General features: G+C 32.9%; 1 protein-coding gene across 1 annotated transcript; it reads left to right on the top strand.

The window, feature by feature from the left end:
* The first annotated feature begins 732 nt into the window (after positions 1-732).
* LOC114372475 (ubiquitin-conjugating enzyme E2 variant 1D-like) lies at positions 733-3848 on the top strand. The gene is made up of 4 exons (XM_028330042.1): positions 733-917; positions 2175-2314; positions 2916-3041; positions 3382-3848. The coding sequence occupies exons 1-4, from the start codon at positions 884-886 to the stop codon at positions 3520-3522; spliced, it is 441 nt and encodes a 146-aa protein (XP_028185843.1). The 5' UTR covers positions 733-883; the 3' UTR covers positions 3523-3848.
* Positions 3849-11973: the final 8125 nt, after the last annotated feature.

The following is an 11973-nucleotide window of genomic DNA, read 5'->3' on the forward strand; positions in this document are numbered from 1 at the left end:
TAATTCAATATAAACTATTTTTATTTCAAACACAAACAATACCTATTTTAAAAAAAAATTAAAATGTACATATTTACAATCACAAAAAAATAACTATTACAAATCATAATTCAAAATACAATTTTTTTTATAAAATAAACAATAACTATTCACAAATAAAAAACAAAATAATATATTTATGTTTCATAAAAAAACCTATTTAAAAACAATAACAAAATAATACTTTTTAAATAAATATATAAAAAATAAACTTTTACTATTATTTTTTTTAATAATTTAAAAATAACATACAGATCATGTGATTCATACGAGTTATACGAATCATGTGATCCATATGCGTTATGCAAACAACCAGATCCGTATAACACATGCGGATTACATGATCCGTATGTGTTATATGAACCAACCACAAACCAAAAGCCACCAGGAATAACGAAAGCAAAAAAGCTTACCTTGACGGCAAGAGTGGCGGAGATGTCCTCAATGTCAATGAAAGCAGCCAATGGCGCAGAAAGGGAATCAAGAATAATGAAGAAGACGCAACCACATTGTACAGAAAATGAACAATGCCACTGAGTATAGGGTATTTAAAATTTAAGTGAAGAACATTTTCGTCACTTCACTTAAATTTTTTGGTGCACCGAGTAACACCCGAAAAAAAATTGTAAATAATGAAGCAGTGGGCCGAAACAGAACGGGCCCTTATAGATAAAATGAACGGGGGACCAATGGTAGTACATTGCGAAAATCTACGCCCTTCTTTCATCATTCATCGCTTTCCACCAGGCACGCAGATTCTCTCCTTCCTTCTCTCTATCCAAATTTTGATTCTTTCGATCAAACCCGCAACACCCACCTCACCAAAACCCTACGCAACCCATCCATGACGCTTGGCTTAGGAGGATCCAGTGTCGTGGGTCAGTGTCCCTCACTCATCACCCTCCCTACTTCTCTACTACGCTTATCAACGACGTCGTTTGTTATCTCACTTTTTTTTTTTTAAATTTCTCTTCTGGGATTTTGGATTTTGTTATTTCCGTGTCGCCGTTGACCTAAACCATTCGGCGTTCGTTTTTTTTTATTTGTTCAATTATTATTTATTTTTTTTGCTTTCGGGGGTTTTCTGTTTGTTTTCTGTTTTGTCGGATGAATTCTTGATTCTTTACTGCTGTTTTTTGGTCGATTTTTTTTTTTTTTGTAAATAATAGTTTTGGGTGTTTTTAATTTTTGTGATTACGTTAAATGAAATGTTTCCTTTTTCATTTTTTCTTTTGTTTGATATCTCAATCATGGACATAAACTTTTTTGTGCATTCCTATGTTTCGGTGCTACTATTGTTGTTTGTTGGTTGTTGTTAATAGTATCTCTTCGTTGCTGTTTTTCTGCTGATGGAATGTTTATGTTCGGATCATGTTTCATAAACTTTCATGCATTGAAGTTAAGTAAAGCTTATATGAGGAATAGTGTGATTAAACATTGTATCAAGGTTTTAAAAAATGGTCCGTGACAATGATTTCAGCTACAAAGTCAAGGTTTTTTACGTCAGCAATTGCAGCTGAAATTGCGATCGTCACCACAATTTAAAACCTTGCTTTGAAGTGATGCATGTTTTTTGAATTTAAGCAGTGGGATTGATAGTGATGCCTTAAATCGATAGTCAAAGTTTTCTCTCAATAGCATGCACACTCTTGTGAAACTAAACACATACTTGTGCCTGAAGCATTCTTACACAGAGCATTAAGTTACTGATCTTTTGTATTTCAAAATGCATGGTTGGTGGAAGAGTCTGAAAATCATTCTCACTTGCAGTATTAATTTTAACTTCCATGCCTCTAATTGTTCTTGTTGGCCATTAGTGCGAAAGGCTTTTTGTCGTTGCTGTAACTATCCTTGTTGCCGGGTAATGTGCAAATTTGAACATCATTGTAAATGCCTTAGAAATGTAAAAGGTTCCGTCTGGTGTATTAGTTAAATCTTTAAATGAATGATATCATGGTTCAAGTACGGTACAATTTTTCTGGTCCTGGAGGTTTGGATCCTGAATTGGGAATGATTTAAATCTGAAGAAAGGATCTTATCAATATGTCATGCATTGATCCCACAATGGCTAGTTACATTGTGTTATTCAAATAAAAAAGTTTGTGTTTTGTTAAATATTTGTATGTTAAATGCAGTTCCTAGGAACTTCAGATTGCTGGAGGAGCTTGAACGCGGAGAAAAAGGAATTGGAGATGGCACAGTTAGCTATGGAATGGATGATGGTGATGACATTTACATGCGCTCTTGGACTGGCACCATTATTGGCCCCCATAATGTAAGTATTTCTCTGTTCACTCTGTAGATTCATCTTTATGAATGTGTGTCCAATCATAGTTATCAATTGCATGTAAGAGCTGCCCCCAAAAATGTTAAATTGGAATTTTCTTTTGAAAGATAAATAATTTATACTAACACAGATAAATGCTTAAAAATAAAGAAAAGTTACCCAAAGTTGAAAATATTCATAATTAATAAAAAAAATTTATAAATCTAAACAGTGAAGAGTTAAGTGGCATTTATTTGTCCAAATTTAAGAATTGGTTGGATGCTGATGAGCACTAACTTGTAAAGGGAAGTGTTATTTCTCTTTTGAAGTTTATCTTGTGATAATGATAGGAAGTTTTTTTTGGCTTTCTTTGTATGGAATATACATGCCGTCCTATTTTCTGTTGGATTGTTGGCTTGACTTAGCATATTTACGCTAGTGGTAAAGAAGTTTGTGCCTCTGGTATGAAAATTTGTTTATCCTTAAATTTGAAAGTTTGGGATAAGGTTATCTTTTATATATAATGTTCTTGCTTGCATTTTGTTTGTTGTTAAAAGCCTGCTTGCAGATCCTATAATTGTGTTCTTCTCATCTATCTCTTCTCTGTCAGACTGTACATGAAGGAAGAATTTATCAATTGAAGCTGTTTTGTGATAAAGACTACCCAGAAAAGCCCCCAAGTGTTCGGTTTCATTCACGAATCAACATGACTTGTGTTAATCATGAAACTGGAGTGGTATCATTTATAATTTTTCACATGCTTTCATTTTATAAATATCTTTGTGCAGTGCATGCTGGGACATATAAAATGTGCTAATAACAGTGTTTTTCCTCTTTAATTTTACAATTGGCGATAACTTGAGATGCCTGTTATTTCTAATCAAGTTCAATGTGGATTTTTGGGAAGGAAATAATTGGATATATTTTATTCATACTTTATTCGAAAGCAAGAGTCGACTCAGCTTCATATCGTGACACTTCTCATATTTATGATAATGTGAAATCCACAGTCCATTTTGCAAACTTAAAGACTGTTTATCTGCGAAGCAAGATTTATAGACTTGTAAATGAAACAGGTTGAACCAAAGAAATTTGGTCTTCTTGCAAATTGGCAAAGAGAGTACACCATGGAGGACATACTGACCCAGCTGAAGAAGGAAATGGCTGCTCCTCATAACCGGAAGCTTGTCCAGCCTCCGGAAGGTACCTACTTTTAGCATCCAACAAGATGGTATAGATGTCGGATCGTATTGCATATGCTGCATGCAATATATAGTGTGTAATGCTTTGTAGATCCTTCCTTCTGAATTCAAGAACATAGGGGAATGCCCCGAAAAGCTTCATATTTCCATCTCCATGGCTTCAGAGTTGTTTTGTTGTCTTTGTCAACGGTGCTGAAGGGGACTGTTTGATTGAAATATTGTGTGTGTCAAATATTTCGAAAGCAACTCTTTCAAGTAGTATTTTCATGTGAATGTGTGCTTTTGTCTATGGTTTGGTTCACTCAAATTAGTGGGTTCTCACTTCTCACCTTTAAATTCTCTGATTGAGAGTTGTGCATTTAATCTTTGTAAATATATTTGAGTTTTTACCCCCTTTTGTTAGGATATACAAATGTTTTTGTTGTAAAAAGTAAATCCGTATTTTGTTTTTGTAAATAACAATTTAATCTCGTATAAAACAAAATTAACTCAGTTTTAATACATTCATAGTTATATAATTGATTTATTGAAGTGTACTTCCTTCGCTGAATAAGTCGCAAGCCTTATGATCATTTGATGTTTTTAATTAAGAAATAATATTCATGTTTTATGATTTTCTGATAATGGAGTTAGTTTAATTAGAACGTATTGATAATTTTTAAGTTTTACCTTGTTATTTAATTTATAGGTTGACATGTAATTAAATACTATTGTTTTGTTTTTAAAGTTATATTTAGTGTACTTTTAATTGGTTAACGTGTACTTATTTTAAAATATTTTTAATGGTGAACTTAGTTATTATCAAAGCAAAACCCCTTCCTGTGATTTTGTAATGGTGTTTAAGATTTATTTTATATTTTGTAATGGTGTTTAACTTCACACGGTGTAAGTTTAGTCTGTGGAGTTAATTTTCATGGATGAGTTTAAAAATGTTTAAATATATCTATATTTTTAATTTAGATTTTTTATTTATTTTTGTTCTTGCAATTTTTTTTCTTTAGTCCTTATAGATCATGTTTGTTTTTTTCTTTGTTCTTAAAACATTCTACTTAACGTAAAGTAAAAAAGAATTACTTTGAATAGGAAAAAACAAAACAAATATATTTTGGTTAGGACTATGATTAAGTTAAGTTATACTTTGAGCTGTTCAAACTTTGTTCAATGTATCATTTTTTTTTAAGTTGTACTTTGTGAATAATTCTTTGATTTGATAATTAATTTAATTTTTTCATGACAATATGTTGAGATATAGTTTCAAATATATCTTTTTTTTTCTTATTTTATATCTATGATTAACTTGATTGTATATTAATATTAAATTTTACATAATAATTAACTTGATTGTATATCTATGATTTTATTTTTTTATTCATGTTTGGCTAACTTATTTTTTACTTCTCCTTGGACCAATCACTAATTATTAAAAGCTCTTGAAAAAAAGTGAACTTTTTATGGTGAATTTTTTTTTAAAAAAATAATGAGCTTTTCAATATGTTATTGTCTGTGGCTTATTTTTAATGGCCTTGCACAGGTTTCTCTTAACCGATGTAAAAGGTTCCAACCTCAATCCAAAGTTTCTCTTGGTTCTAATCTGAAATCCAATATTGTTGATCTTAGTTATAGGATAATGGTTATGTTTTTTTAGGAAATCATTTATATTCTTTTAATAACTAAAAATATTAAAAGTAATTTATATTCTTTTAATAACTAAAAATATTAAAAGTAATTTATATTTTTAGTTATTTTATTAATATTTTTAAATTGTCTTTTAAATTATTTATTCCTTAATTAGTTATTTTATTTAAGTAATATAGAAACTTTTAATTTGTAAACTTTTAGTTATTAAAAACATGAAAAGGTAATATTTAGTTATTTTTCTTATGATTATTATTTTTATAAAAAAAATATGTTAGTATTATACTTTAAGCTTTTGTTTTCTATAACATCAACCCTTATGTCTAATCTAGTAACACCTTTTATATATAATTATCTATTTAATTATTTAATGTCTAATACAAACTTTTCTTGCATTTTAAAATTCATTTTTCTATAACTTTTATATCTTCATTGGGGTGTAGAAAAGCTTATACAATATGATTCAAACTTATTTTCTTATGACTATTTATGCAGATTTTTCTATAAAAAATTCTGCAAATTGACAAAAATATTTTTATTATTTTAATGTATTAAAAATTCATTTTTTTTTGTGAATTCTCATACAATTTTTGTTTTGTAAGTATAAAAGTCATAATAAAAAGAAATTTGAGTAGCATTATTAATAAAGTAAAATTTTATTTTAGTATCATAAAAGACAATTAATTAAGAAAATAATAAATATCAAGATAAAATCATGTTAGATGCTTAAGACAAAACCATAAAAGATAATATTATCAAAATATATTTAATTCATAAATTATAATTTTAATTATTTTGACCCCTTCAAACTTTTTTCTCAACCTCTGCCAACATAAATTGAAGGCTAAAAAATTAACATTGTATTTGAGACTTAAGATGTACAAGTAACACAAATTGTTGAATCTGTGAAGAAAATGGCTTGGAATTGGTTAAAGGCGAGGAAGAGGGTTTTGAATATAATGAATTGGAAAATGAATTCCTCAATTATATACAAGTCATTTGACAGCTATGCTAAAAATTGTACTTGAAACTTACTACCAGTTGTACTAAACATACTAACAACACATTACCGTGAATGAAATATATTAACAGGCCCCCTCAAGTTGGACCATGAATATCATGATGTTCAGCTTGGACAGGAGGGAAGAAAAAATAGGAAAAGAGAGGGCTTTAGTTTTTGGATGCAACAGAGAAGTTTGTTGATGCATATCAATGAGCAAATAGCTTAACCATTGGAGTTCACAAGCAGTGATTGTCAAGGCCTGATACTCTGTCTGTGATTATGATCTAGAAGTAGTAGGTTGCTTCTTTGATTTCTAAGACACAAGAGAGGATCAAAGAAGATGGAAAAACCAGTGATAGATTTCCTTCTTTATGGGAAAGTTACCCAATCTGAATCACTAAAACCTCGAAGCTTGAAGTCACTAGCTGAAGAGAAAAAAAGACATTTCCCTGGACAACCTTTGATGTATTTCAGAATGTGCCGAGCTACATCCATATGTGACTGTGTCGGATTGGATAAATATTGACTCAATTTATGCACAACAAAGCATAAATCGGGTATGGTATTAGTCAACTATATTGGCCTGCCAATAAAGTCTTCGATAACTTGCTGGATTGAATAAGAGAACACCAATTGTAGCATAAAGTTTGGAATTAGGTACCATGGGAACCGAAACAGGCTTGCAGCCTAACAAGCCAAAATCGGTGATTAACTCATAGGCATATTTGCACTAAGGAACATTTCCAGACTTGGATCGAGCCACCTCTAAGCCAAAAAAAATATTTAAGTTCTCCTAGATCCTTGATCTTAAACTGCTGGTCTAGAAAACTTTTGACAAAATTAATTTCTTCAAGATGGTTACCAGTCAAAACCACATCATCAACATAAACTAGGAGAATGGTCATATGAGAATTCTGACTCTTCACAAATAGAGAGTAATCAGAAGAAGATTGATGGAAACCCAAAGAAATGAGGGCAACAATAAGCTTAGCATTCCATTGTCTACTTGCTTGTTTTAATCCATGTAAAGATTTTTGCAACTTTCAAACTAGTCCAGAATTAGGAGTGGTAAACCCAGGATGAACTTTCATGTAAACATCTTCTATCAAATCACCATGTAAAAACACATTATTAACATCTAATTGATGTAAATGCCAATCTTTTGCGGTAGCAAAGGCAAGCGCTAGCTGAACAATAGTAAGCTTTACAACAAGTGAAAAAGTTTCATTATAATCCACACCCTCTAATTGAGTGTACCCTTTGGCAACCAACCTAGCCTTAAATCTTTCAATGCTACCATCATATTTCCTTTTGATCTTTTAAACCCATTTGCAACCAATTGGTTTCTTATCAGGAGGTAATTCAGTGAGGATCCATGTGTTATTATTTTGTAAAGTTTCAATTTCTTTATCCATTTCTTCTTGCCAACAAGGATATTTCACGGCTTGTGCATATGTATGAGGTTCAAAAATGGTGGACAAGGATAGCGAATATGTTGCATGTAGTGATGATAAATGATGAAAGGAAGTAAATTGGGAAAGGGGAAAGGGGAAAGGGTGTACGTGAAGATGAATGTGCAGTACTAAGACTATGTAAAACATTACACTGATAATCCTTCAAATAAGTGGGTGGATTTTTTTATTCTGGTAGATATTCTAGTAGGACCTGAATTAATAGGAGCAGAAACAGGAACAATGGCATCAAAAACAAAAATTGTTTCTGAGGTAGAGACAGGAATTGAACCTGAGTCTGCAGAAATTGTTTTTGAAAGAATTGGGACAAAATCAGGCGTAGAAGACTCCAAGGGCATTGGATAGAAGACTCCAAGAAGATTGGGCCAGAGATGTAAGAGAAGACCCTAAGGTTCTCATGAGCCTTAGGGTAGATTTTGGGCCCATGGGCTAAGTATGAGCCCACTTATTTTTGTACATATTAGATTAGGATTTCATTATTTTTGGGTCTTGTATTTAGGGCTCCATAATGTAGGTAGGGTGCCCTAGAAATGTAGGATTTTTCAGCCCTTGTATTTTAGGGCACCTAGACTAGTTTTTGTATTAGAGGTAGTTTTGTAATTTCACATGTATTAAGTGAATATTTGATGTGTGTTGGAAAATAAATTTAATTGAATTGGGAGAAGCCCAATCCAATTAAATTTTAGAGGGGGGGGGGGGTGAGCATTTGCTTGCTACACCCCATTGTCATATCATATAGTCACACTTTGTGCATGTCCTTCATGCTTTACATGTCTCATGACACCTAAGAATACTTAATGGAAAATCTTGGACTTAATCTTGGATTAGTGGGCTGAACCATAGCTAAAATTCACTAATCATAATTAGTGAAATTTTGGCTCCAAAAATTCAATTTCAAATTCAAGTGAAATTTGAATAGAAATTCAAATTTCCCTCCAATTTTGTGTGACACTTAGGCTATAAATAGAGGTCATGTGTGTGCATTTTTCAACTTTGATCATTTAAAAATTAAACTTCAGATTTCAGAGCTCTTTTAGGGCACAAAATTTCGTGTTCTTCTCTTCCTCTCCCTTCATTCATCTTCTTCTTCCTCCAAGCTCTTATCCATAGCCTCCTATGGTGGTGAGCTTCTTCTAGACTCATCTTCTCCTTGAAGTGGCGTCTCCTCTCTCTCTTCCTTCTCCATTCCGCTGCCATTCATCTTCCAAGAAGCAAAGGAATTCATTGATGAAGAAGATCCTAGGCCTACAAGCTCCAATGAAACTTACATCAGTTGGTAAAGAGGACAAGTCAGAACAAATATCAAAAACTGGGAGAGGAAGTGTAAACATATTGTCAGTAGAAGAACAAAAACAAAATTAGTGATAGTAGTACTAGATGAAAAAGGTAAGTGCCTCTGTTTAGAGAAATGACAATTGTCACAAGGTTTATTTATAGCAGATGAGATGTTACAATTCAACTTCTAAATAGTATCATAGCACCAAGATGAAGGATGACCTAATCTATAGTGCCATACATTGAAAAGGAAAGACTGTGCATAGGTACTAGTAAAATGAATTTTAGGAACATAATTAGAATTAGAATAACCAGATTGGATCAGGTAATATAGTCCCTTAAACTCTCTAGCAGTGCTATTCATCTTTTGGTTAGAAACCTGCTGCAAAAAAATAGAGGTTGTGAGTGAAAGTAGCTTGACAATCAAGACTTTTAGTGAGTTTGGTAATAGAAATAATGTTGACTGAAAAATGTTCAACAAAGAGAAAATTATAGAGAATCAAAGAATCAGTTAGCAGTACAATGCCTCTAAACAAAGCAGATGCAGACTTGCCATTAGGCAATGCAACAGGAATTGGTTTAATGGCTCTATAAGATGCAAAAAGATTCAAAGAACAAACAAAATGATTTGTAGCACTCGAATCTAGGATCCAAGAAACATTACCTGTATTAGTCTGAGTAGAAATGTGATTAGAGCTAACAAGGTTGGAAGAGCTAACCACATTTGAAGAGTTAGTAGCATTGGCAATAGGTGTAGCAGATGGCAACAAGGCAAGCAAACTCTGAATTTGGTCCTTGGTTAGGCTAGAAAGAATGTCAACAATGTCTGAATCATCCTCAGGTTAAGGATTAGCAGTCGCAACATTATGCATAGATTTCTTTGATTTCCATCCACGAGGAAATCCATGCTTTAGAAAGCATATGTGTCAATGGTGTGATTAGTCCGATTACAGTGAGTGCATAATCGAGCATGACCTTGTTTGATGGAATTGAACCTGAAAGGAGCCTTGCTACGACCTTGTGATGTATTTGATGGCGCCTGAGCAGTGAAAGCAATGGGAGTAGGCAGAACACCAACATGCAATTGACGTTCTTGCTGAAGAATCATTGAGAAAACCCTATCCAAATTAGGAAGAGGATCGAGGTTCAATATATGAGATTTTGCATAAGCAAATGACTCATTTAATCCGTGAAGAAAGCATAAAACGCTATCACAATCACGATAATTCTTGAAAAGCTGAACCCTTTTGCAAGATTCAGCAGGAGTCGCATCACAGGTAGGGATTGGACAAAAATTGCACAACTCATCCTATAGAATTCTCAATTTGCAGAAATAGCTCATAACAAAAAGATCACCTTGTTTAGTGGAATAAAGATCGCTGTTCAATTGTGGAATCCGAATGCAATCACCTTGGGAAAAATAGTTACATAAAGCATTCCACACCTCATAGGCTTGATTCAGCCATAGAACACTAGTTGCGATGTCAGGAGAAACTAAATGATTGATCCATGATCAAATCAGGTTGTTACATTGTTTCCAAGCACTGTAGTTCAGATCTTGCTCATTAGGTTTTGGAATCATGCAGTCCATGAAGCCGATTTTGTTCTTCATCTCCAATACCAACATCATCGCTTGAACCCAACCATAGTAATTAGAACCATCAAGAAGAGCAATAATGAGTTTCGTAGAGGGATTCTCGTTAGGGTGAACATAATAGGGGTTGGAAATGTCTTAGAGGAAGAGAATTGGTTGTGGAGGAGGTGACCGTAGCAGAAGAATCAGAGGTCACAAGAGTAGAAGCCATGAAAATGGAGAAGAAACAGATCATCGATCAATGCAAAGAATGTAGAGAACGCGGAAGCAAGAGGTAGAGGAATTCTCTAGCAAACTGATACCATGTTAACAGAATGAATCGGTAAAATGAATTCCTCAATAGGATAAGTATATATACAAATCATTTGACAGATATGCTAACAGCTGTACTTGAAACTAACTAGTAGTTGTACTAAACATATTAACAACAAATTACAGTGAATGAAATATATTAACTGCTTATGCGAAGGAACACTTATGCAATAGAAAAGAAGTTGGGGTTTAGACGTGTTGGGGATCTTATCTTGACAAATCACGTGTGCAGCATGGTGTGGGGATTAATTTATCGCATGGGTCTTAGATGCCTACTGCATAGGAATTGTGTGAGGCAGTTCTTGCTATATATTTTCGTGTTTGTGGGCATGAGAATTAAATGTAATGCTTGCAATAGTATGTGTTACTGTGTGGTTGACTCTCCCTGATTGCTATATTTAGATGAATCAAAGTATGTTTCGATCAGTTGGACACAAACTCCCACATCGTTTAGTAGTCGATAGCACGGGTCGTTTATAAATATCTTCTCATTTCAATCCATCAAGATGTCTTTTAACTACCATGTGAATCATAAGACACTATAAAAATCCCTGTTTCTTCCCAAATTCTAAAAGAAATTCCACGTTGCCGTCTTTCTTTCCATGTTTGTTCTTCTACAGTACAAACAGAAAAATCATCATCATGCTCTTCCCACATCGTTCCATTGTCACCCTGCTGTTCAATGGTATCGAGGGAAGAATCTTTCTGGTGATCCAATTCATCCTTCATTGCTAGGTTGTCTAGAAGTATAAGTGTGTACCTAAAGTATATGGCTTGAGTTTGATAGTATGTGAAAACTTGCTTGCATTATGGTTCACTTATGCCTTTTGGGTTCTTCACTTATGTAATTTGAAGAAATGTATTGTAGTACTGAGATAACATTTTACCAATTTTGTGAAGTTGAATTCTATTGTACCATTACCTTGGTTTAATTTTGTTCCCCGACTTGGTGTTAATGCATGCTTTGGTTCTTGGCATACTTGAGTGTCTCCTTTTTTTTCTTGCAGTTACACCTTTATCTCGAAATTTAAAGAGTCGGATAAGAACTGAGATAATTAAGAACTGTTTTAACAATAATGCTTGTATAATCTTTGTTGAATTAAACAAATGAAAAATGGAGTTCAAAATAATTGATATATATGTTTTTTGCCTTTGAAACCTATTGTAAGTAAATA

This window comes from Glycine soja, chromosome 10, assembly GCF_004193775.1.
Source record: "Glycine soja cultivar W05 chromosome 10, ASM419377v2, whole genome shotgun sequence".
NCBI lineage: Eukaryota > Viridiplantae > Streptophyta > Magnoliopsida > Fabales > Fabaceae > Glycine > Glycine soja.

What these genes read in the sequence shown, in the direction of transcription:
- LOC114372475 (XM_028330042.1), top strand. Translation starts at nt 884, where the DNA reads ATGACGCTTGGCTTAGGAGGATCCAGTGTCGTGG. An exon ending in CCATTATTGGCCCCCATAAT is followed by an intron (nt 2,315 to 2,915) that starts GTAAGTATTTCT and finishes CTTCTCTGTCAG; the next exon opens with ACTGTACATGAAGGAAGAAT. An exon ending in TTAATCATGAAACTGGAGTG is followed by an intron (nt 3,042 to 3,381) that starts GTATCATTTATA and finishes TAAATGAAACAG; the next exon opens with GTTGAACCAAAGAAATTTGG.